The sequence below is a fragment of the Thermobia domestica genome, chromosome 2, assembly GCF_964235325.1.
Source record: "Thermobia domestica chromosome 2, izTheDome1.hap1.1, whole genome shotgun sequence".
NCBI classification, from domain to species: Eukaryota; Metazoa; Arthropoda; class Insecta; order Zygentoma; family Lepismatidae; genus Thermobia; species Thermobia domestica.
The window spans coordinates 294,861,691-294,883,812 of NC_137455.1; the positions used below are offsets into that span (position 1 = coordinate 294,861,691).

Here is a 22,122-nt window from a genome sequence, read left to right on the forward strand (position 1 = left end):
CTTGAGAGCATTTTTGGGTCTAATGGCAGTCAGCCTTTAACATCTTAATTAAAACCAGACTGTTTCGGATGGGGCTTACAATACATTCATTTTTTAGTCCGCATTCACTTGCCACTGGGACTATCATAGCTAAAACAAGAAAGCTGGTACATCTTCTCCCTGGTCCAGTCGCAAGTCTGCGTACTTTTAGTTCACGAGGTAGTTCTCCATTCCCTATAAGATATCATTGAACGCATGACAGTGATTTCGGTTCTATGTCAAACTGTAGATCTCGTCTGACAAAGAACGTAAATTCCAATAAACAAACGAGAAAGCGACGCTTGTAGATGACCAGATTTCTAAAATAATTGTAACACAACTTGTAACTAATTTGAACAATGTTTGCTTTGAGAATGTTCATTTAACTTGCAGTTATTTCTGTCGTACTTTTTCTTCTTCTGCCTTTCCGCGTGATAGCCCAGTTGGAACAATGTCTTCTCCTAGTGGATAACGGAGCGGAGAAGATATAGGATTCTAAATAGCCCGAAGAGTATGGTAGATCTTCTTTCGAACCATCGAACCCAAGACGAACCGTGTTGTTTTCGAAACACTTAAATGAGCTGACTTTTCAACTTCACCAATGAAAATATCCCATATTAATATTTTCCCTTAAAAATACCCAAACAACTGTAGAGGGAGTAGAAGAGTGAAATGCTCCCAGACATCTCGTTGGAAAGAAGAAATCAAGAAAATGCTTGTAATGCATGAAGAGGAAAATGTTTGCAAAAAATATGATTTTGAATTGAAAATTTCGAAAAACAACAAATATTCAGTCATAATATCAGTTAAACAATTATTTTATTTACTTTTTAAATACTAGTTGGCATGGTTCAATGAAAACTTGACCCACGACCCACTGACCCACCACCCACGATCCACCATGATCCACCACCCACCGTGACCCACTCTGACCCACCGTGACCCACCACCCACCATGAACCACTCTCATCCATTGTGACCTACTCTGCCTCACCAAAATCCATCGTCATCAACTCTGAATACGATCCACGGCCCCTTCTGTATTGACTAAAGAGTTTACGCTTGTAATAAAACAAGACTGTGAAATTGTCACTAATCGGAGTTTGAATTTCTAGTCAATCGCTCAAGCACCACTCTGTTACAATAACGGTGGATCTAACCTTTACGAAATAAAATGGTAAAGTGCTTGTTAGTGAGGAAATTGAAATAATTAGAGTTGGGGGAAAATTAGTATGTGCCTAAAATATACTTGTACTAAAAGAGTATTCTTGCAAGTGTTAATTTCTGAACGCGTTCCAAAAGAAACTTCTATTTGCAGGAAAATATCCCTGTACAATACGGAAAAGGCTATGGTTACCCACTTTACAGTATTTTTCTCACAAAAGACTTGAAAAATCAGTTTTTCATAGTGTATAAAGGTGCTCGGGTACCCTATGTGAGAGCATCTCCATAAAGTATGCTCATAATTGTAATTTGTGTAATCACTAAAACACCATGTTCAATTTAAGTTACAAATATGCATAATTAGAATTATTATGAATATTTATTCAAAGTAGTTTATATAAAGCAAAGAAGAGACTTACTAAAAATTAGGTACAAAGTTGAATAACACAAATAAGACATTAGTAATACAAGTATACATTTTCCATAACTCGTAATTTTCCACCTTAAAACAAATCTGAAATCGGGTTTATTTCCTGTTGGTAACTTTTTCGTGGTAAATCATCCGCAGCGGAATGATGTCTATCCTTCAGCCAAGAAATAACTAGCTCGTCTACTTTGAGCTTGTCTAGCGGTGGGCCATTAACATTGATGACAACAAGTTAGATAATCTTTGAGCACTTAGTCTATTTCTAATATCAGTCATCTGTAAATTCATAAGGGGAAATCCCCGTTCGCACTCTGTCGTGGAAATTAATAATATTTCTACCCGATGTCTGCAACTCCTCATCGACAATCTGCTTGTTAGACTTACGTCTGATAACGATTTTCCTTGGTCAGTTTTGAAGTACTCAGCAAGAAAGTAGAAGTTTTGAAGTACTATCTTTCTATCACCATACAACATCTTTTCCATATCGACCATGTCAGTTGGTAATGCCGACTCATGGAGAACAGAAACTTCATCTACCACGCCTTCGATAGGGAATCTTGTGAATAAATTATCAATTAAAGCCTGATAAATTGATGATTTCTTATTTGTTTATAAATTTAATTTTTGTAATTACACGTAAAGGTTTGATGCCATTACCAAGTTCCCTCCACCGTCTAGAAAGCGAAAGGGAACGAGGTTCCTGGAAAGTGTTCAGAGGTGAATGAGAATTTCCCTCCTTCTTCCCCTTCAATTACCATATTGCTGTTTTCCATATGCCAAATTACGATGAATTTGAATTAAATTATCATAGTATAATTATTTCCTTGTTGAATTATCGATAGTTTTCAGTGGAAAAAAGAATGAAATCTGAAAATTCCAAATCAAGGTAAGTAGACCAACGTAAAAGGAAAAAAAAAGTGTAGAATTTTCTATATAATTATACGAACAGTCCAAACTTAAAATTTCCGTGTAATTAAGCTTACAGTACAAATTTTATGCCTATTTTTCTCACAACTTTATGGGTTGATTGCTCTGTGCTGTAAGCGCTCCATATAATAAATATAAGCATCAGCAATTATTATAGTAGAAAGCAATGGATATATGAAGCCAAGCACTGTTTTTTTGTTGTTTCTGATTTTTTTCTTATATAACATCGATCGTTTTCGATCCTTTTTACAAACCAACTCACAACAAATTCTCCATATATATAAAGTGCCCCCCATAAAGAAGAATTTAAAAAAATGCTAGGATGTTAATTTTCAATAAAGAGTTAATAAATTTAAGATTTTCTCCAAATTTTAGTAACTCTAAATAAAGTTAGAAACTTAATCTTCAAGCAAAGGTTTTAATTAGATATTTCCCGATAGAAATTCGGAGGGAAGGAAGTGCTCTGGCATCAAACCATATCAAACCTCTTTCTCTTTTTCTAATCAGGATCAATATGTTGAATTCACTATGTGATCAAAAGTATCTGGACACCTGGCTGAAAAGACTTACAAGTACGTGGCGCCCTCCATCAGTACTGCTGGAATTCAATATGGCGTTGGCCCACCCAGAGCCTTGATGACAGCTTCCACTCTCGCAGGCATACTTTCAATCAGGTGATGGAAGGTTTCTTGGGGAATGGCAGCCCATTCTTCACAGAGTGATGATCTGAGGAGAGGTATCGATGTAGGTCGGTAAGGCCTGGCACGAAGTCGGCGTTCCAAAACATCCCAAAGGTGTTCTATAGGATCCAAGTCAGGACTTTGTGCAGGCCAGTTCATTACAGGGATGTTATGGTCGTGTAACCACTCCACCCAGACCATGCAGTATGAACTGGTGCTCGATTGTGTTAAGATGCAATCGCCATCCCCAAATTGCTCTTCAACAGTGGGAAGCAAGAAGGTGCTTAAAACATCAATGTAGGCTTGCGCTGTGAGAGTGCCACGCAAAACAACAAGGGGTGCAAGCCCCTTCCAAGAAAAACACGATCACACCATAACACCACCACCTCCGAATTTTACTGTTGGCACTACACACGCTGACAGATGACGTTCACCGGGCATTCGCCATACCCACACCCTGCCATCGGATCGCCACATTGTGTACTGTGATTCGTCACTCCACACAACGTTTTTCCACTGTTTAATCGTCCAATGTTTACGCTTCTTACACCAAGCGAGGCGTCGTTTGGCATTTACCTGCGTGATGTGTGGCTTATGAGCAGCCTCTCGACCATGAAATCCAAGTTTTATCACCTCAGGCATAACTGTCATAGTACTTGGAGTGGATCCTGATGCAGTTTGAAATTCCTGTGTGATGGTCTCGATAGATGTCTGCCTATTACACTTTACGACCCTCTTCAACTGTCGGCGGTCTTTGTCAGTCAACAGACGAGGTCGGCCTGTATGCTTTTGTGCTGTACGTGTCCCTTCACATTTGCACTTCACTATCATATCAGATACAGTGGACCTAGGGATGTTTAGGAGTGTGGAAACCTCGTGTACAGACTTCTGACACAAGTGACACCCAATCACCTGACTCCGTTCAAAGTCCGTGAGTTCCGCGGAGCGCCCCATTCTGCTTTCTCATGATGTCTAATGACTACTGAGGTCGCTGATAATGAGTACCTGGAAGTAGGTGGCAGCACAATGCACCTAATATGAAAAACGTATGTTTTGGGGGTGTCCGGATACTTTCGATCACATAGTGTACACTCGTAGTCGGCTGTGTGTGTGATCCTTTGATGCGTTGCACCTGCGTTCTTGGCAAAAACACCGGCCGTGAGAGACTATAAATATTGAAAGGGTATTAAGGGTTTGTTAAGTACATGCCACACTTATGTGTGACGAGTATACTTATGTGTGAATCACAGTGCCAAAGCGATGCCACTTATCGTCTATTTCACAGTTAAGTGACTGCAAGTGTGCTGTACAGTGGGATTGCGAGTCCGTATGATCGTTTAGCAATATTACTGATACCATGGATTATGACGTGTCAGTGATCTAACGGCAATGTACACAAACTGAGACAGATCATTTCTACAGTAGACGTTCCCACTAGTATCCTTGCAACGTACAGGGAAGGATTGGTAAAATTGCCTTAACAGACATAGCGATTGCCACTGTGTTCGAGTGGTTATGGTCCTCATTTAAACGAACTAACATTAAATAATTGTTTATTTAAACCACCTCTGCGTTTCGGTGTTTTACTCACACGATTATACGTAATCTCTATAGTAGCGATCTCTATAATAGAATCGAAATTTCTATAGTGCCGAGACGAACGGAGGACACAGAACAGTTGTATTCCGGATGATAAATAGTATTTTTGGTTTCGGACATAGAGACGGCCGTGACGTATCCCTGCCGTGTCGTGACAAAACGCTGTAACTTTGGCGAAGAAGTTTTGCGAAAATGAGCCTTAAAGTTTTCATCCGAAAATGTGATCTGTTTCGTGTAGAACCAGTGTAACTAGGCAATAATGGTCAACCAATCAATTTTCACCAAATTTAATCACACAACATGCATTTACGTAACATTACATGTAACCACGTGTTTCCAAAGTCAAGATACACTGGTTCTACACGATACAGATCACATTTTCGGGTGAAAACTTTAAGGCTCATTTTCGCAAAACTTCTTCGCCAAAGTTACAGCGTTTTGTCACGACACGGCAGATCCATAGATGTGTACGTGAGAGAGAACATCCAGGATTTTCGCATGCAAGATCTACACCTAGCATTATATATATATCACAGTCGCTTGTTTTTATCCAGAGTTCTCGATTTCACTGGGGAATCTAAAGCTCTAGGGTAGACCAAACCATATCTATCACTTATATGTTACACTTATAGCTTAAAAGATTTAAGGGTAATTCTAGAGCTTTGGGAGAAAATCCTCTCCCTCTAACATGCCTGGATGAGACACTGCTTCTTACCTTCATTCATAAAAGTATGATTACATTCTTGATGTCCTCAAACGTGTCTCCAGATCTCATGTGAACACTTTGCAGCACTCCATCTTTCAGTAGGATAACGTTCCTTATCTATATACCTTCTACCGTAGGCTCTACAAGTCTCTAGAGCTAAATCTGTTGTGCATATGTGGGACATTCTGGGAAGACGCTCCGACTACCAGCTGGGCTTCGACAACAGCCATTGCCCCGTTATGTCAAAATGGGCAGTGAGCATGGGATACCATATCTCAAATATATTCTGTGTCTGCTAAGTTCTATAAGATGCTGTCGTGTTAAAATTAACATCACTTTTAAAGTGAAAATGGCTTCTAATAAGCTATTGAGTCTTCATTCATGGAATTGAGACGCCAAAATCTTAGTTAGTTCTGAGTCAATATCCTAATTGTTGCCTGAGTAAGAAGTAAATTACTGACTACGACAGTAGCGTCATTTCAGATTTTGCTTGACAGGGTCAAGATTCTCAAATTACATAGTAGTTTCAACATTTCTTATTGAAGTATTAGTATACAATGGATTAAAAATATGTACTTCTAAAACTAAGGGGAGGGTAATTTCTCCCCTCTCCTCTTCCCAAATGAAGCCCTTGGTCTGTAAACAACTGTGTTCTGTTCTCATTGTAAGTTGTAGATCAAGATCTCTTACAGTTTAGGCAATAAAAGGGACAGTCAAGTTTAAACAACCAAAATTCAGCATTGTTTTCCTGTGAACATTTGTAAGGAATAATCATCCTTTTATGTTGAAAATTTACTTTTAATTCAGTTTGGATTTTACTGACGTTGTTAAAAGTTAGTAACCGTTACCTCAACACAGCAGCGTCATTTCAGATTTTGCTTGAGCGGGGAGAGCAAAACCCTAGATGTCAGTGAATTTTCTGGTTTTTCATTGGTAGTATTATCTTATGAATTAAAATGTATACAAATGTCAAACTTAGGGGGCAATTGCCTTCCTGGAACTCCAAATGATACTCCTGGTTTAGGAACATAAATATTGCACTGACATAAGTAATGTAACAATGGATTTTCTTGCTTAGCAACAATAATTAAAATTATTTATAATTTCTTTAACAAATGTTACGTAACTGGTAATGTGGTCTAAGCAATTTCTTTAAAGGTTTATCGTATTTGGTAATCACACCTACGCAACTTTTTGAAAAGGTTAGCATAATTGCTAGATTGATCTACGCAAATTGTACGGCGACGTTGTTCAATTTGAAATAACAAAGGAACCATAAATAATAATTTTTGTCAACTGTTGTGCTCTTTCTAGATTGTTTCGTTTGGAACTTAATTCCTTGCTAATCTATATCGTACGCCCGGTGGAAGACTGTTGTAAGTCAAAAATACACATTTATGGAAACATGACTCTTAAAGTTTGTTATTCTATCAAAATCGCTTCCTGGAATACTGATATTTCTGCCATCTAGGAATTAATTTGTTTCGTTACGTTTCTGCGAAAATACCACCAGGTAGAGTTCGCTTCTCTCTCTCAATTCTCTTTTGAGCGGTGATAACTCAAATTTTCCATTGTGTGAGTTCCACCGAATGTGGCGATATCATCAGACTTAGTATAAAATATTGGATGCCCATTTTGGTAAACTATTTCTTGGAATATTTAAAATGGGAAAAGAAATTATTAAGTGGAATACAGCGAACACCGTAATTATTCAATATACAAAAAGAATTTAAACACGTAGGAGGAGATATTATTTCCAGAACCATCTCTGATTTGTTAAAACTCTCAACGCTGTAGATCATATTCACAGTTAGGAGAATGAAGAAAGAGACACTGCAAGTCAAATGGATGAATGATCTTCCATGAAGAACAAATAAACCACCATAATACAAATTTAAAAATTAGCTTGAACCTGAAGATGAATATAGAAGGATGAATGAATGTTGTAAAGTTATGTGACATTAAATCAATACTGGTCACTATTTCTTCTCAATAAAATTATAATTAAAACATGAAATATTTCATTAGGCTTGTCTCTTTTCTCCATGTGAGCGTGAGGAAGGCAAATATACAGGGTGTTTCAGAACAACACCGACAACGTTTGGGAGGTGATTCCTGACGCCAAGATAAGACGAAAAGTATATACGAACCTGGGTGCACAAATGCTTCCTTGCTGAGTTACAGGGTACCGAAAACAAGAAAAAATGAACTTTAAAGGTCCATAGCTCCAAAACTATGGGACATACCGTAGTCGGGTCAAGACTTCACTTAGGAACTAATATGTGTCCTATCCAAAAATATATGTTTCAGAATCCTAACGTACTCACGTAACATTTTTTATAGAGGGAGTTTGGCTATGGGCAAATAATTTGAAGTACTCACCAACTACCTCTATAAAAATTTTGGTGGGAATACCGCAGGATTCTGAAACATGGACTTTTTTTTTGGATAGTTCTTAAGTGAAGTCGTGATCCGACTACGGCAGGTCCCATAGTTTTGGAGCTATCGACCTTTAAAGTTCATTTTTTCATATTTTCGCATAACTCCGAAAGGAATCATTTGTGCACCCAGGTTGGTCTATACTTTTTGTCTTATCTTGGTGTCAGGAATCACCTGCCAAACGTTGTCGGTGTTGTTTTGAAACACCCTGTATGTGACATAATATCCTCTAAATTTCGAAGTTCCTAATATTTGCAACCGCCTAACTTGAAATCGCTTTCTAAGCCTGAGGTTGATGTGTAGCGGGTGGAATTGAGAGATTTTACCGGTGAGCGTGTACAGGCTTCTTGAACTTAAGAGTTCTCGACGGCAACTATCATAGCTTGGTTTAATTTCGTGGGATACAAATGCTGTTTTCTTTTACCTTATCTTACCAGAAGTTAACTTTTCGTTTCTAAGATAAAAATCTGGAATGAATGTCATTTTCCTTCTCATTCTTTGTCTTATCTCAGTTCCAGAGAATACAGTATCATTGAAATGTAGACAGGAATTCCCAATTTTTCAAAAATATATAATTTTGTTCAGTTTCCTAATTTCGAAAAATATTTTTAACTTAAAATCCTTACCTCGTTCCCTGGTTTCAGAATGTGACTCTTGTTGTCCATTGATATTTTTGTAACTTGAAGAGTGTGTCTTTACAATAGACACAGAGTCTCCTGCAACAAAATGAAAACAATAATAAATAAATGTGAAATATTAACCTTTTTATCCTACTACGTTTTACATTAGAGTTAAATCAAATTTACGCGATAATAATACTTTTGAAAAACAGTTTCTATGCTGGCGGGAAAAGAAAAATCAGTTCTTACATTGCGAGGTGTCGTAAACACTTAAAACACTATAAAAAAACACTTGATACATAGAAAAATACGTAAAACAAAATTGAAGACCTAAATTGCATAAAATCCCCAGTCCACTCTTTTTCTTCGTATTTTGCGTTTTTTTATGTTAGCATCTATTTTTAAGGGCTATTTACTTGAATAATACGTAAATCAAAATCAAAAATTTTTTTGGAAAAAAAATAGAAAATAATTGCAGCTAAACAGAATAGCATTCCAAGTGTAATCTTCTTGTCTGTCTCCTAAAATCACAAAAGTACTCCGGTGGACTTGGGATGTTGTACAATTCAGGTCTTCAATTCGAGATTGGTAGTATCACAATGGTGTTGAATATGTTTACGATAGTAAGATATTACTCTACTGGAGATTGACAATACTGACTTTACTATAGATTGGATATCGGGATACCATTAATAACGGTCAACAACATATTACAGGATTTTTGGTTTTGTACACAAAACTGTTTCGTAGACCAAATATTATTTATTTATTCATTCTTTGTAACAAACTGTAATATGTTTTAATATAAATTATACAGAGTGTTAATAACAGAATGACCTAATTTTAAAGGTCCATATGTATTGATAAAAACATACTACAAATATAAGATAAATTGCAAAATACAAAATCTTCAAGTTTTAGCTATGCTATTACAAATGCTCTATGTATCCACTAGGAGCAGCACGAACAACATCTAGACGATACCTAAATTCCACCATTTCATTGGAAGTGAGAGGCCGACCCTGGACTTTTACTTTCGCACAAGCATCCTGTCTCTTCAAATTGACGATACCAACGACAAATGCTTTTGGATGCAGACGAATCAATGCTAAAACGGCGACGAAAAGCACACTAGACCGAAATCACTGACTCAGTTTTTGCAAACTGCAGAGCACAACACGTTTTCTGTTGAACGGATGCCATCTTACTGCTGACTATTGCAAACTGAGAAGACGCATTGACTGACATCTAACGACTATTTTCTTAAACTCTAGGCCACGCCCATTTGCCGGCATGCCCTATGTTCCGTGATTATTACCGTCCAAAATCAGGCGTTTATTACAAGTAGTTTCTGTGTCACCGTTAGGGAGAGGCAAACATCAATAAGTACAATTCACCAGTTAACACTGCATTTTTCTACAGATACAGTAAATAAATAAATAACTATTTCTTCCGGCAAAATAAAAACTATCAATTACTATTAGCAACGAACGATGTACTTTTAGTGCCACAAAAGTTCTTTTTTTTCAGTTTTGGTAAAAAGACTACACAAGTGAATTTATATAAGTACGAAGAGTATCCGTCGGGTAGCCACTAGGGGCGGGGCAAGCGCCGCCATTTCTTTCAGAGACTTTTATCCGTTCAGTGTGCATCCAGTTGTGGACATTTGACGTTCGTATTGCTTCTGTTTTGTTCGTAATATGCATTGTTAACAAGAGCGCTCCGATTGAAAATCCTGTCATTTGTGAAATAAGATCAGTCATACGATTTTTGTTCTAAGTTTTATGCAAGATGAGTTTTAAAAATGTTGGCAGTTGAACACAAAACTCTGCGGATGGCAGCCGCCTTGAAATTCCTTGAAGCCTATAACAAACACGGCGATTCCTTAATTGGTCAAATCGTTAGTGGGAAGAGACTTGGGTTAAGTAAATTAATTGTGTAATAATATTAAAAAAACCCTCCATGGAGTAGAATCATACCAGTTCAGAAAAAAGAAAAATGTTGCAAACCATGTCTCGAAGAAAACTTCTGCCTACTGTGTTTTAAAATAGGGAAGGTGTACTCCTAGTCGACTTTCGGCAACATGGTGCTGAAAAATATTGTGAAACATTACAGAAATTGCGAAGAGCAATTGATTGCTAACGCCGTGAAGTCCTGTTGTTTTAAGACAATGCCCACCAGCACTCTGACAAGTGGACTCAGGAACTTCTACAGGAATTTCATTGGGTGATTTTCGAACATCCGCAATATACACTGGATATCGCACCAAATAACCCCCACTTATTTCCTCACATTAAAACCTGGCTAACAACGCAGCGCTTTTGTGATGATGCAGACCTTCAAACTGGCGAGCAGTAATGTTTGAAATCACAGGCGGCAACTTTTGTATAACAGTAGTCTTCATAAACTAGATCATGGCTATGATAAGCGTCTAAACTTGGATGGCAACTATGTCGAAAAGTAGTGTAAGAGTGTCCCTTAAAATTGTAAGTAATAAAAAAGTTTACTTTCACTTGTCGTCTTTTCATTCCAAAACGTGAGTTACTTTCTGGATAACCAGCGTATATTGTTTTGTTCAGCTCGACATGATCCATCGACTGATATATGTGTTATATTTGAACACTATTTCAGTTAAAACTTAGAGTTAATTATAATTTTGGACTAAATATCATTAGAATTCACAATGTATTGTCATCATGCTAGTGTCGTAATGAAGAATTTAATGAGAGTATTAGTAAGAGTGTCCCATCAACAAGTGGGGTTGGTGTCGTATACATATGTACGTATGTATTTATAAACTGGTTTCAGAACAAGAAAGTCTCGATTCTTGGAGATGCAGAGGACACCCATATAACTCTGTCCCTTGTCAACAGAGATTAAGCGACCCTCTTTTAGAAAGAGGAAAAGAAGTTTCCAAACGTCCTTTTCTCCAGATTTATTTTCTTTAGTTTATCACAAAAAACGTTAACATTATGTCATTATTTCTCACTTGTTTTTTTTCCTTTTCTCTTTCTTGTTTCTTCTTCTACCTAATGATATCGGACATCTGACAACATTCACCAACCACCGTTCTATATATACAGGGTAAGCCAAAATGATGGAACCGGTGTCAGAAATTTATTTTTTGCGAAATCTAATAAACATATGTTGTTGTGAGATATATTTGTACTGCTAAGAGTCAGCAGCGGGGAACAGTTACAGAAAATGGCGTTGACTGGTGAACAAAGATCTTTCATCATGCTTGATTATCATGTAAACAAGTCTGTGATTAGTGTACAACGGCATTCTCATACCAAATATCGCAGAGACTTACATACGGGGAAGGCCATTCGTACCACCACTTCCAACAACATTGAATGACCTGCGTGCACGCATCACAGCAGCCATTGCTGATACAGGCATGTAGCCAGGATTTCGTGAAGGACGGGGGGTCCGTGACATGAAATACTGTGGTAACCACACGAGGGGCTCGACCATTCTAAACTATTTTACTGGAACATATATTGGTTCTTTTAGCCAGGATTTCGTAACGGAGGGGTGGGGGTGCGGGCATGACATATAATTCTGAAGGTCCAGAAGCTCGATCAATCTAAACTACTTTACTATCAACATGTATTGGTTTGTTAGGACAATAAAATGAGGATATGCTGGTAAGTATTTTAATAAGAAACTATGAAGAAATCTCGAGTGAAAGAATAAAAAATCGCATTGAAAAAGATTTTACAATATTTAAGTTGTTCCTCTGTTCATTCAAATATAACAATTTTCCTTTCATTATGACCTCAACTATTATGAAAAGTACATACTCAATAATGCCTTGTGGAATATTTTACAATATCTGCGTTCCTTTCTGTGTTGAATCAAATGTTAACAGAACTTTCTTTCCACATAAATTTTTGTTTTTGTTATTCCGTCAACTACTGTATGTTCCAAATGACGAGTTAATAAAGGAGCAGTACAAAATTGTTTTTGAAATAACATGTTTAATACTGCAAGGATGCGATGACGAAAAATTATGATAAAAAATGTCCACACTCTTACACAACGGCACTATGCTTTGAAATGACGCTTGAAATCTCCCTGACTAGCAGTAGAAATTCTGAGAATTCCGTAACTTTTCAAGAAATTTCAAAATTCCCTGACTCTTCCAGGATATCTCTTTCACCTCGCCACCATATACTTCAAATAATACAAATCTTCTCATAAGATCCCCCCTTTGGCTACGTGCCTGGCTGATATTGAGTGCAACATGCTACAAAAGGTTTGGCAGGAGATAGACTATTGGCTTGATGTGTGCCGTGTTACGCGAAGTGCTCACATAGAACACTTGTGAATATATTCCAAGAAAACTTTTGACAGTTTACCTTAGCACATCTTTCATAATAACATAGGTTTATTAAATTTCACAGAAAAAAAAATCTGAAATTGGGTCATCATTTTGGCTCTCACAGTTAGAAAAAGAACAATTAATTTGCTGGTTAACAGCTCATTGTGCTACATATACAGAAAATAAATAATGGCTTCCAGCAAAATATAAACTGCAAATTTATTATTAGTAGCGAAGGACTCATTTTAGACGCCACGAGAGATATTTTATTGTTTTGTTTTCGAAAACTATAGATGAAATTTACCCTCAAGTATGTTATCTTCTTCAGATCAACTTGTTTTATTGACTGTTATATATCTTATATTGGACAATATTTTAGTTAAATTGTGCAGAAATTAAATTTTAAGAGATCACAAGACTCACCATGTGTGCTCATCCAGCAAGTATCATAAGGATTTCAGTATCAGTATTTCAGTGAGTAGCTTAATTCTTATATAGCATCAACTTTTAGGTTTACAAATTAATTGTTTCTTTCTTGATATTCTCGAAAACTACGCATGAAATTTTTGCAATGTCTTACATCATTTCATTCAGCTCCATGAGATCCTATCGATTAGAGTATATCTCAGCTTTGGAGATTTTTGTTCTCGTTAAACGCTAGTAATATTTTAGAATAAATCCAACGCGGATTTTGCAACACTTGTCGGTACACATCCACATTCCTCTGTAACTGATCTAGGAACAACTCATGTTGTAGAATGCGGCAACTTCTTAATGTTTCCTCAAGTTCGTGACGGTAACGCCATACCATTGACTCGACTCTACTTTGTTTGGCAATTATCGTATCCCGGTGGATGGATTTTCCTCAACTTGGTTATTTTATGGCCTCAGTCAGATTCTGTTACCCTGGGCGCTGATCTTCCACATTTTACACACGAAACTTCTGGAACCAGATAATTGCTGTGCTGTGGTTCACAGCAACTTCTCGTTTCGCATGACAAATGTTTTAGGAGGTACCGCTACGTTATGCCTATGTTCGTAGTCTTATAATGACATTTCATATATCAGACGTTGTTGACCACTCATCGTCACTGCCATTAAAAATTTATCTATGATAATGACTTGATAGCGGCCACCGTGTTAAAATAGTCCGCTTGCTACACTACCTCTTGGGCCTTGCACTTAACGTCGATTACGGGATATACACTCTTCTGTTGTTTTGGTATTAGAAACATTGCAAAACTTATGACTTCTTGTATATCTCTGCCCAACTATTGATGATTCTTAGATATTTCTTCCTCTCATGTGCTGGTTGAACGGCTTCTTCTAGTGAGTTACATGAAATCGAGATTTTCAGAAACTTACCAATCTCTCCTCTCTCTCATTTCTTTCTCCTGAATTGTAGTTACCTACTATAGCACTTCTTTGTCCTTCAACAACATCGCTACAATCACTCCTTTTCCCTCCATCTGTGACAATTTTTTGTAATTTACATCTACTTCTTCCGTCATGAACGAAGTGGTTGGCACATATGTTTATATTACTATTACTTCTTTATTCTTCCCGACAAACTCGACTATCATAATCCTATATTATAACTAACTCTATGGCCTATGGAACAGGAGGTTCAATTTTTCGTTTGCGAAAGTTTCGCATTGATTTCTGTCCTTAGTCAATTGGATCCGGTTTCTGCTTTGTATACTTATTTCTGTGAGGTCCATCTTAATATTTCCCTCTCATTCGCGCCTAGATCTTCCTAATGTCATTTTTAGATTAAAACTTTGAAAGTGTTTCTACTTTCTTCCATTCTGCCTACATGACCAGCCCACTTGAGTCTCCTAGATTTGATGACCCTAACAATGTTTGGCGAAGGTATAAATTATGCAGTTTCTCGTTATGAAGTTTCTACCATTCTCCATTCCCGTTTCTCTTGGGACCGAGTATTCGCCTCAGAATTTTATTTTCAGATACTTTTAGTCTGAGTTCTGTATTCGGAGTAAGCGACATGTTTCACAACCATACATCACAACAGACATGATTATCGTTTTATATATTTTAAACTTCAAATTCCTCGATACAATTTGCGACGACAGAATATTTTGAACTTAATAATAACACGAATTTCCTGCTTTCAGTTGACATTTAATTTTTTCACGGATATGGTCTGTTAACATTAATCCTAGATATTTGAAAGTATCCACTTTGTCGAAAGTATTATTTTATTACATACACAATTTATATTTCCATTACTTTCTCTTTCAGTTGTTTCCCTATAATCCACTATTTGTTCGTGTTTTCCATATCCAGAAAAGAACATAATGTAGTTTCAACTTCAACTAACTTCCTATCTAGTCAACATACATTCCCTCAAAACCAAGAGTATTCTCATTACCTATTTTGCTCGTGTGGAAGAATTTTCGGAAAACACTCTCTTAGAAACCCAGAATAATTGAATATTTTATCTCTGGTATATTTTACCTTACACTAGTTGACCAAATGTCTCGTTTGTAACATGATTTTCAAAAAGTCATCCGATGTCCTGAGGTACGCGTAAATGTAAAATGGACGAAAATATCCCGTTTTCTTAAAAATAATGGCGTCCAGTTTTCGGTTCCAGTTCGTAGTTACACAGTAGTAACTTCTTGTATATATTTTAACAGTACTTTGAAGAAAAAATCCTTCTAACAGAAATTCAGTCATCATCAGTCATTCATCACACATAAATTCAATAGATTCCTAATTTTACTTCCAGTTAAATGTTAAAAGATACCATAAAAATTAAACTTATAATAAGCTCAAATAAATAAATAAAATCTTGTTATTTTAGAGAGCTGAAGACATCACCTTTATAAACATGAATAATGACATAATAAAAATACCTAGGTAGACTCTCAAATTATACTAGTTTGCCTTCTGTTTCTTTTGTTTTATTTAAACCTGGTCACCCTAACTTATGTAAACCGTTGTAAGTACATATTTTCCAGTTTTCCACTAGTGTTGTAGTTACCCGTTGCTTTTCGTATCACGCTGTTACACCTTTCAAAATTACTCAGACCACACCTGGAATTAACGTGAAGTTGTAGTGTAATTCCTGTGGTCCCTCACGTCTGGTTTACGGACTAATGCGTAAGTTTTCGGAGCAAATGGTTCCGGGTTCGATTCCTGGAGGGAGAGCATTGAATGAATAAGAGTAGTTAGGATTCCGCCTTAAACTGTAGTTATACATCTCATATAGCCTCGATGAGGGAGACGTTGAACTTCAACAATCAACCACAAAATCTCCTTGCGATTTCCACCAACTATTAGAAGAACTGCTTTCCACCGATTTCCACCAACTTTTTCCACGTTCATCTGGTATTTAGAGAAAATCGGCGCGAGAGGTTATTCATTAGACGGGAGTTAACAAACGATTTTTTACTTAACTAAATTTCAAAGCAACACACAATTCTTCCCATTCAACACATAAATTGTCTTTGTAAAGGTCCCTATGTGGAAAGCCTAGTCGACTAATCCACACAATTTCGTTATTCTTAAGGAAGAGAAACTTGCTACTGGTAACCACATAACATACAGTACACTTTGACTTAACTTACTCGTGCTTTACTATTTGCAAGTGATTCTAGAATGTTCGGTGTGCGTTTCGTCCTGGAAACTGACAATGGGAACGAATTGTCCTTATGAACAGAGATAATCCTTCGGGAATCCATATAGCTTTATCAATTTCAAGAAATGTTAAAAGGGAGTTGCTGTACCACGAACTTTCAAAGTAGCGCAGTGCGTAAGGTCAGAAATGTATGTATTTTTATCTATTTATTTATTTATTTATTTATTTATTCACCTTTATCCTTCAAGGCTTCAGTTAGTTATTCGCAGTCATATTTGTCATATTTGAGATGTCACAACAGAGAGTTCATGGTACATTCTGTCTCATTCCTCACATTTTACAATGGCAAGCTATTGTTGTTCTATCAGAACTTGTCAAATACATCTATGTGGCTTATTTCTCACATTTAAAATCCATAACTAGAGAAAAAGTAGGCAAAACAACGACAAAAATCCGAACATCATCATACAAAGTGTGATTTAGGACAAAATGAAGAAACTGTTTTAAAACTCACGGTTATGTTCATCCATCCTTACCTTGTATTAAAGCTAATTGCACCTCATGATACCTATACGACTGTAGAGATTGAGCGTTTACCGTGCTGTCTGACATGTGAGATGATGGTTTAAAGAAGTTGACATTCCACACAGTAAATAATGTTTATGTATATTTTTTTAATGATGAAACTTCACTACACTATAACGATTTCATTACGTCAATTAGAGTAACCAGTGACTGTCAGAGAAGTAACCAGATTTTTTTTTATTGAAGGCGTAGGTTTTTCACACAGCTTACAATTAAAATTATGTCTTATTTATGATTAGAGCTTATGCCATTTTCTGAGTCATTAATAATTTAGTGTCATTAGTCTATTTTCCATATTGCACAATGAACTTTTAAATAAATCTGAAACACAAGTAGATAATGAATTGTTTCTATCTGAAACCGTCTAGTTATTCCTTTAAGCTTTTAGTTTGTCTGCAAATTGCCTGCACGTCGTATTGACATATAATCGCGTCAGGTAGGAGACAGCACAACTAGCGCCAATTATTAGTCTGACTAGTGTTGCACATGAGACGAAAAGTAAGACAGCTCTCTTCTCGGTTTCGAGATGAGACGGGAAGTATCATTTAAAAAAATCTCGTCTCGTCTCGATTCTCGAAAAATATTAAGTTCCTCTGTACACTAGATATAACACAAGAATACTGGTTTGCATTTCAAACATAATCAAACATCCAAGGAACAAGAAAAAATAAATAATTGTTTTGATTCTTCAGTTAAAGGCTCTTTCTCTTCTTTATATGAAATGAAATCTTTAAGTTTTACGTCCCACTGTTATGCCAATTAGGCTAAAGGAAACGATGATGATGAGAATTAGATGAAATGGTGGAATGAAGAAAGTGGGAAGGAACGAGGGAACTCCGAGAAAAGCCAGAAACATGGTGTTTGTCAACACAAAGTTCACTTGGCTTGAGCGGGGATCGAACCAAGGAGCTTACACACTAGAAGTGAACGCTCTACCACTGAGCCACTGAGCCTTACCCTTCTTTAGTATCATTCAATATACTAGTTAACCTGCACTTTACTCCTTGATATAGATAATCGTTTTCTCAGTTTTGCAATACGACTGTAGTCACTAGGAGTGCTACATTAAATCTGTACCACAAATATACATGTATATGAGTTTTTTGTAAGTCTAGAATGACATTTCGTCGCTTATGTATTAACAAAACTTTCTTAATGTTTGTGTTGGAATACTAAAGTTATAATCAGAGCTTGAAACCTCCCGGGTGCCAGGTTGCTATGGCGACCGGAAATACGAGTCTTGGATCTTATTAATCTACAATATGTAAACTAAGGTATCAAATTAGATTTGTATTATTATGAGGCTTGGTTTTTTAGAACTGGCGCTTAAGTCTGAAGAAAGATTTTTCGAACATTGGTTATAACTATATCTGAATTGTAAATGCAGGTTCAAAAATTCTTATAGTATTGGGTTAAATGTTCAATGGACAGACAAGTGGCGTAACTTGAATTACATTGTAAAATTGATGTAAATATGATTGTGTAACTTGAAACACATGACATATGCAGATTATTATGGTAATATCGTATCTGAAATAGGAACATTTTAGTTGCAGAAAATGTGTCACAAAAATCATTTGTTTAAGATTCTCCCGCTTCTTATATTTGAAAATATCGTAACTCTACAGGAAGGTCAACTGGTCAATGGTCATCCGAACATTGTTAATATATATCGGTTGCCGTACAAGATTTTTATTTTCCTTGCCTACGTGAATATATTCGAAAAATGGATCGCTTTAGTAGCGCAGAAGTAGTAACTGTGTACAGCAGATTCAAAGCGTCGATTTCTTTGGTTTTCGGTCAATTTGTCTGTCTTTTCATCTTTTCTAGTTTCTCCACGTGTCATGCTACAGTCGAATGATAAACGCTTAGTTTCTCTGCAACCTTTCATGATTTTTTCCGCAGATCTGCTTATCAGTATTTCCAGAACAGTGAAAAGTGAGCACATGTGATTTTTCTTTCTTAGTGACAAGATATCTCACTCTCTCCTCATCCCGTTGTGTCCTGTGTGGTCCTCAAGAGACGAACAATTCAGTGGTTGAACAGAACAAAGAGACTGGAGTGATAGGTTTCAGCAAAAGGATGTTGTTACGTCTTGGACTGGCACCTTGGTTTACAAAATCAGTTTCTATTCCCAATAATCTAATACCTGTGTGATAAGAAGTTTACTCATTATTTAACATGTCCAAAATATAATTTACTTATAGTGACAATCCACTATATTTAAGTGTCAACCTTATAAAAAGGAACATGTTGTAATGCATGCCAATACTTAATCATGATACGAAATTAAATATATCTTCAACCATCGTGTTTGGGATTTATTCCAATCTATAAGTATCACATCTGGAAAGCAGCGAAAATGTGATGCAATCCAAGGATAGTGTAATTTCGGATTTTATTGTTATTTTGCGTCCGTGAAAGCGCCAGAAATTGAATCGCACATCCGCGACGAGAATTCGATAATTGACGGGTTATACATAAAAACATACAAGAATAAAAATGCTAATATGATGTTAAAACGTAAAATTATCAACATATTCTTTATATATTAGTGTTGTTTGTGATAAATACAGAGTGTTCAAAAGGTCTCTATACAACTGAATCGTGTGCAAGCATGTTTGGAGGCTCATGGAGGACATTTCCAACATTTGCTGTGAAAATGTGTGTGTATATGCTACGCCCTGTACATAGTGCTTTTATGCCATAAAATATAATACATTTTGAGTAAAATAATTTTCTCATTGCTTTGAATATGTGACAATTCAGGTGTATAGAGACTTTTTGAACGCTCTTTATTTACTGATTCTATAGCGTAAGGTAATTTTTATACTAAATTTCAGGAATGATACGTTCATTCGTATTTCTTATAGATACTTTTTAATATTATTACACATTTTAACGCTCCCTCAACATTATATTCGCTATGTTAAATATATATATATATATATATATATATATATATATATATAGTGTTACATTTAGAATTATATAGGTACAAGATTTTAACACTTAACCATTATTAGCCTGCACTTGTACTAAAGGTATTACTGCAGTCAGTTAGTGGTTATAGTTTTGTTATGTTCGTAATACGAACCTCAGTGCTCTATTCTTTGGATCTTAAAAGCGTAATAAAACCTTTTAAAGAGGACCCAATACCATTATACATGACTTGTTCACGAACATTGACAGACAAATATCGAACCTTTACCGTTATAATACATAAATCTTTTCGTTGGAACCTTGTCGTGGGCGTTTGTATTATTATTATGTAGTTGAAAGTAACAGTATCTACATATATATATATATATATATATATATATATATATATATATATATATATATATATATATATATATATATATAGACATTGAGGAATGCATTTTTATTTATGTAATTATATTTATATAGATTTTGATATGATTTATCTTTCTAGAGCTTGTTTATTATGACGATGGTTTAAATAGAGGAAATTTGGGCAGAGGATCCAAAATGTTATAATAAATGAAAGAATTCTTAGCACTTCGTCCTTACTGTGTTATATAGTAAAGAATATTTAGTACGTTACACTCATCCTTTCAGATTATTATAAATGAAAGACTCTTTAGTAGGTTCTTACTTAGAGGTTATAAAAGAGCAAATAGAGACATGGAATTCCAGTTGGTGTGGTGGGCACGCTGATATTATATAATGTATTTAAATATGAAGTCACTGAACAAGAACTTACAAATGTATGGTGTAAGGTTCACAAAGATAGAAAATAATAGAAGCAGATTACAGAGATAACGTTTTCAGATTATAATATTTTGAATTCATATATTTGGGAAGTCTAAGTTTTCAAGATAGAAGTTAACGTAAACCAATTTATAGACTCGAGTGCATGTGCCTAATACAGGTTTAACGTAAACTATTTGAATATATATGTAAAATAAATCTGTTTCACTCATCTATTGATTTACACTTAAAGGTACTTTTTGTATGTGGACCTACTCTCGTAAATGCAAGTAAATAATGAAACGTTGGAGGAAGAAGACCCAGAAGAAAACACTCGATCTTGACGAAAATATATGATGAATTAGGTTTTCTATGAGTCTCGGATAAAAAATATTCTTCCTGTTTTCGTGCTTCTCATGATAAATATGTATATTTGCAAATTGTGTGGACCACTGTTAACACAGTTATGAATACATAAAAGACGGCTGCTGTTTCCGTTCCTTCATTTTCTTTCTTTCTTCCATTCGCTAAATCAAATATGCAGTGGACTACAAATTCAGTACGACCTACATTTTTATGTACGATCTATCTAATTCAATTTATATGTTTTCTAAGTTTTCTTCAGCAAACATAAGTATATGCTCCAATCTTTCAGAGATATCGAATCGTACTGCATATTATATTTTCCTATAACTCAATCCACCGTTATAAACCGTAATATTTTAAAAAAAGTTTCATTCAACAAGTAGCCTACTTATAATTTATACATATATACATGCTTTTTCTTACATACCAATCAAATTACAGATTTAATTCTAGGTCTATTCTTTCTCATCAGTCACATATATTTGCTTCAATTTACTAGATTAGATTTAGGAATATTTGTATGCGTTTCAACGTTTATTTTCGGTATGGCCATCCATATAAGGAATAAAGTGATATTTAAGGTCTTTGTATTATATACTGTATTACATACTAGTCTGGGTTGATAATGTTCAAATTTCTCATTGCTGATGAAGGGTCTTGAAATGTCTTTGTCTATTATTATATGTTATAAGTTTCCTAACATTCAGTATTGCTAAGTAATCGCTTTGAAACTGCTGAAACTTTTGTTAGGGAGTTTTCGATACTTAATTATCATGTTATTATTATTATTATTATCATTATTATTATCATTATTATTATTATTATTATTATTATTATTATTATTATTATTATTATTATTATTATTATTATTATTATTATTATTATTATAAGTCAATGAAGAATATTGAAAATTGATAAAATAATCTGCATAATCTTGTTAAACCTT

General features: G+C 35.5%; 1 protein-coding gene across 1 annotated transcript in view; it reads right to left on the reverse strand.

The window, feature by feature from the left end:
• LOC145678589 (uncharacterized) overlaps window positions 1-22,122 on the reverse strand; it is an 820,101-nt gene that overhangs the window by 255,993 nt on the left and 541,986 nt on the right. Inside the window, exon 5 of the mRNA XM_081748923.1 lies at window positions 8,587-8,676. Within this exon, the coding sequence (XP_081605049.1) occupies window positions 8,587-8,676 (90 nt within the window). The remainder of the gene's footprint in view (window positions 1-8,586; window positions 8,677-22,122) is intronic.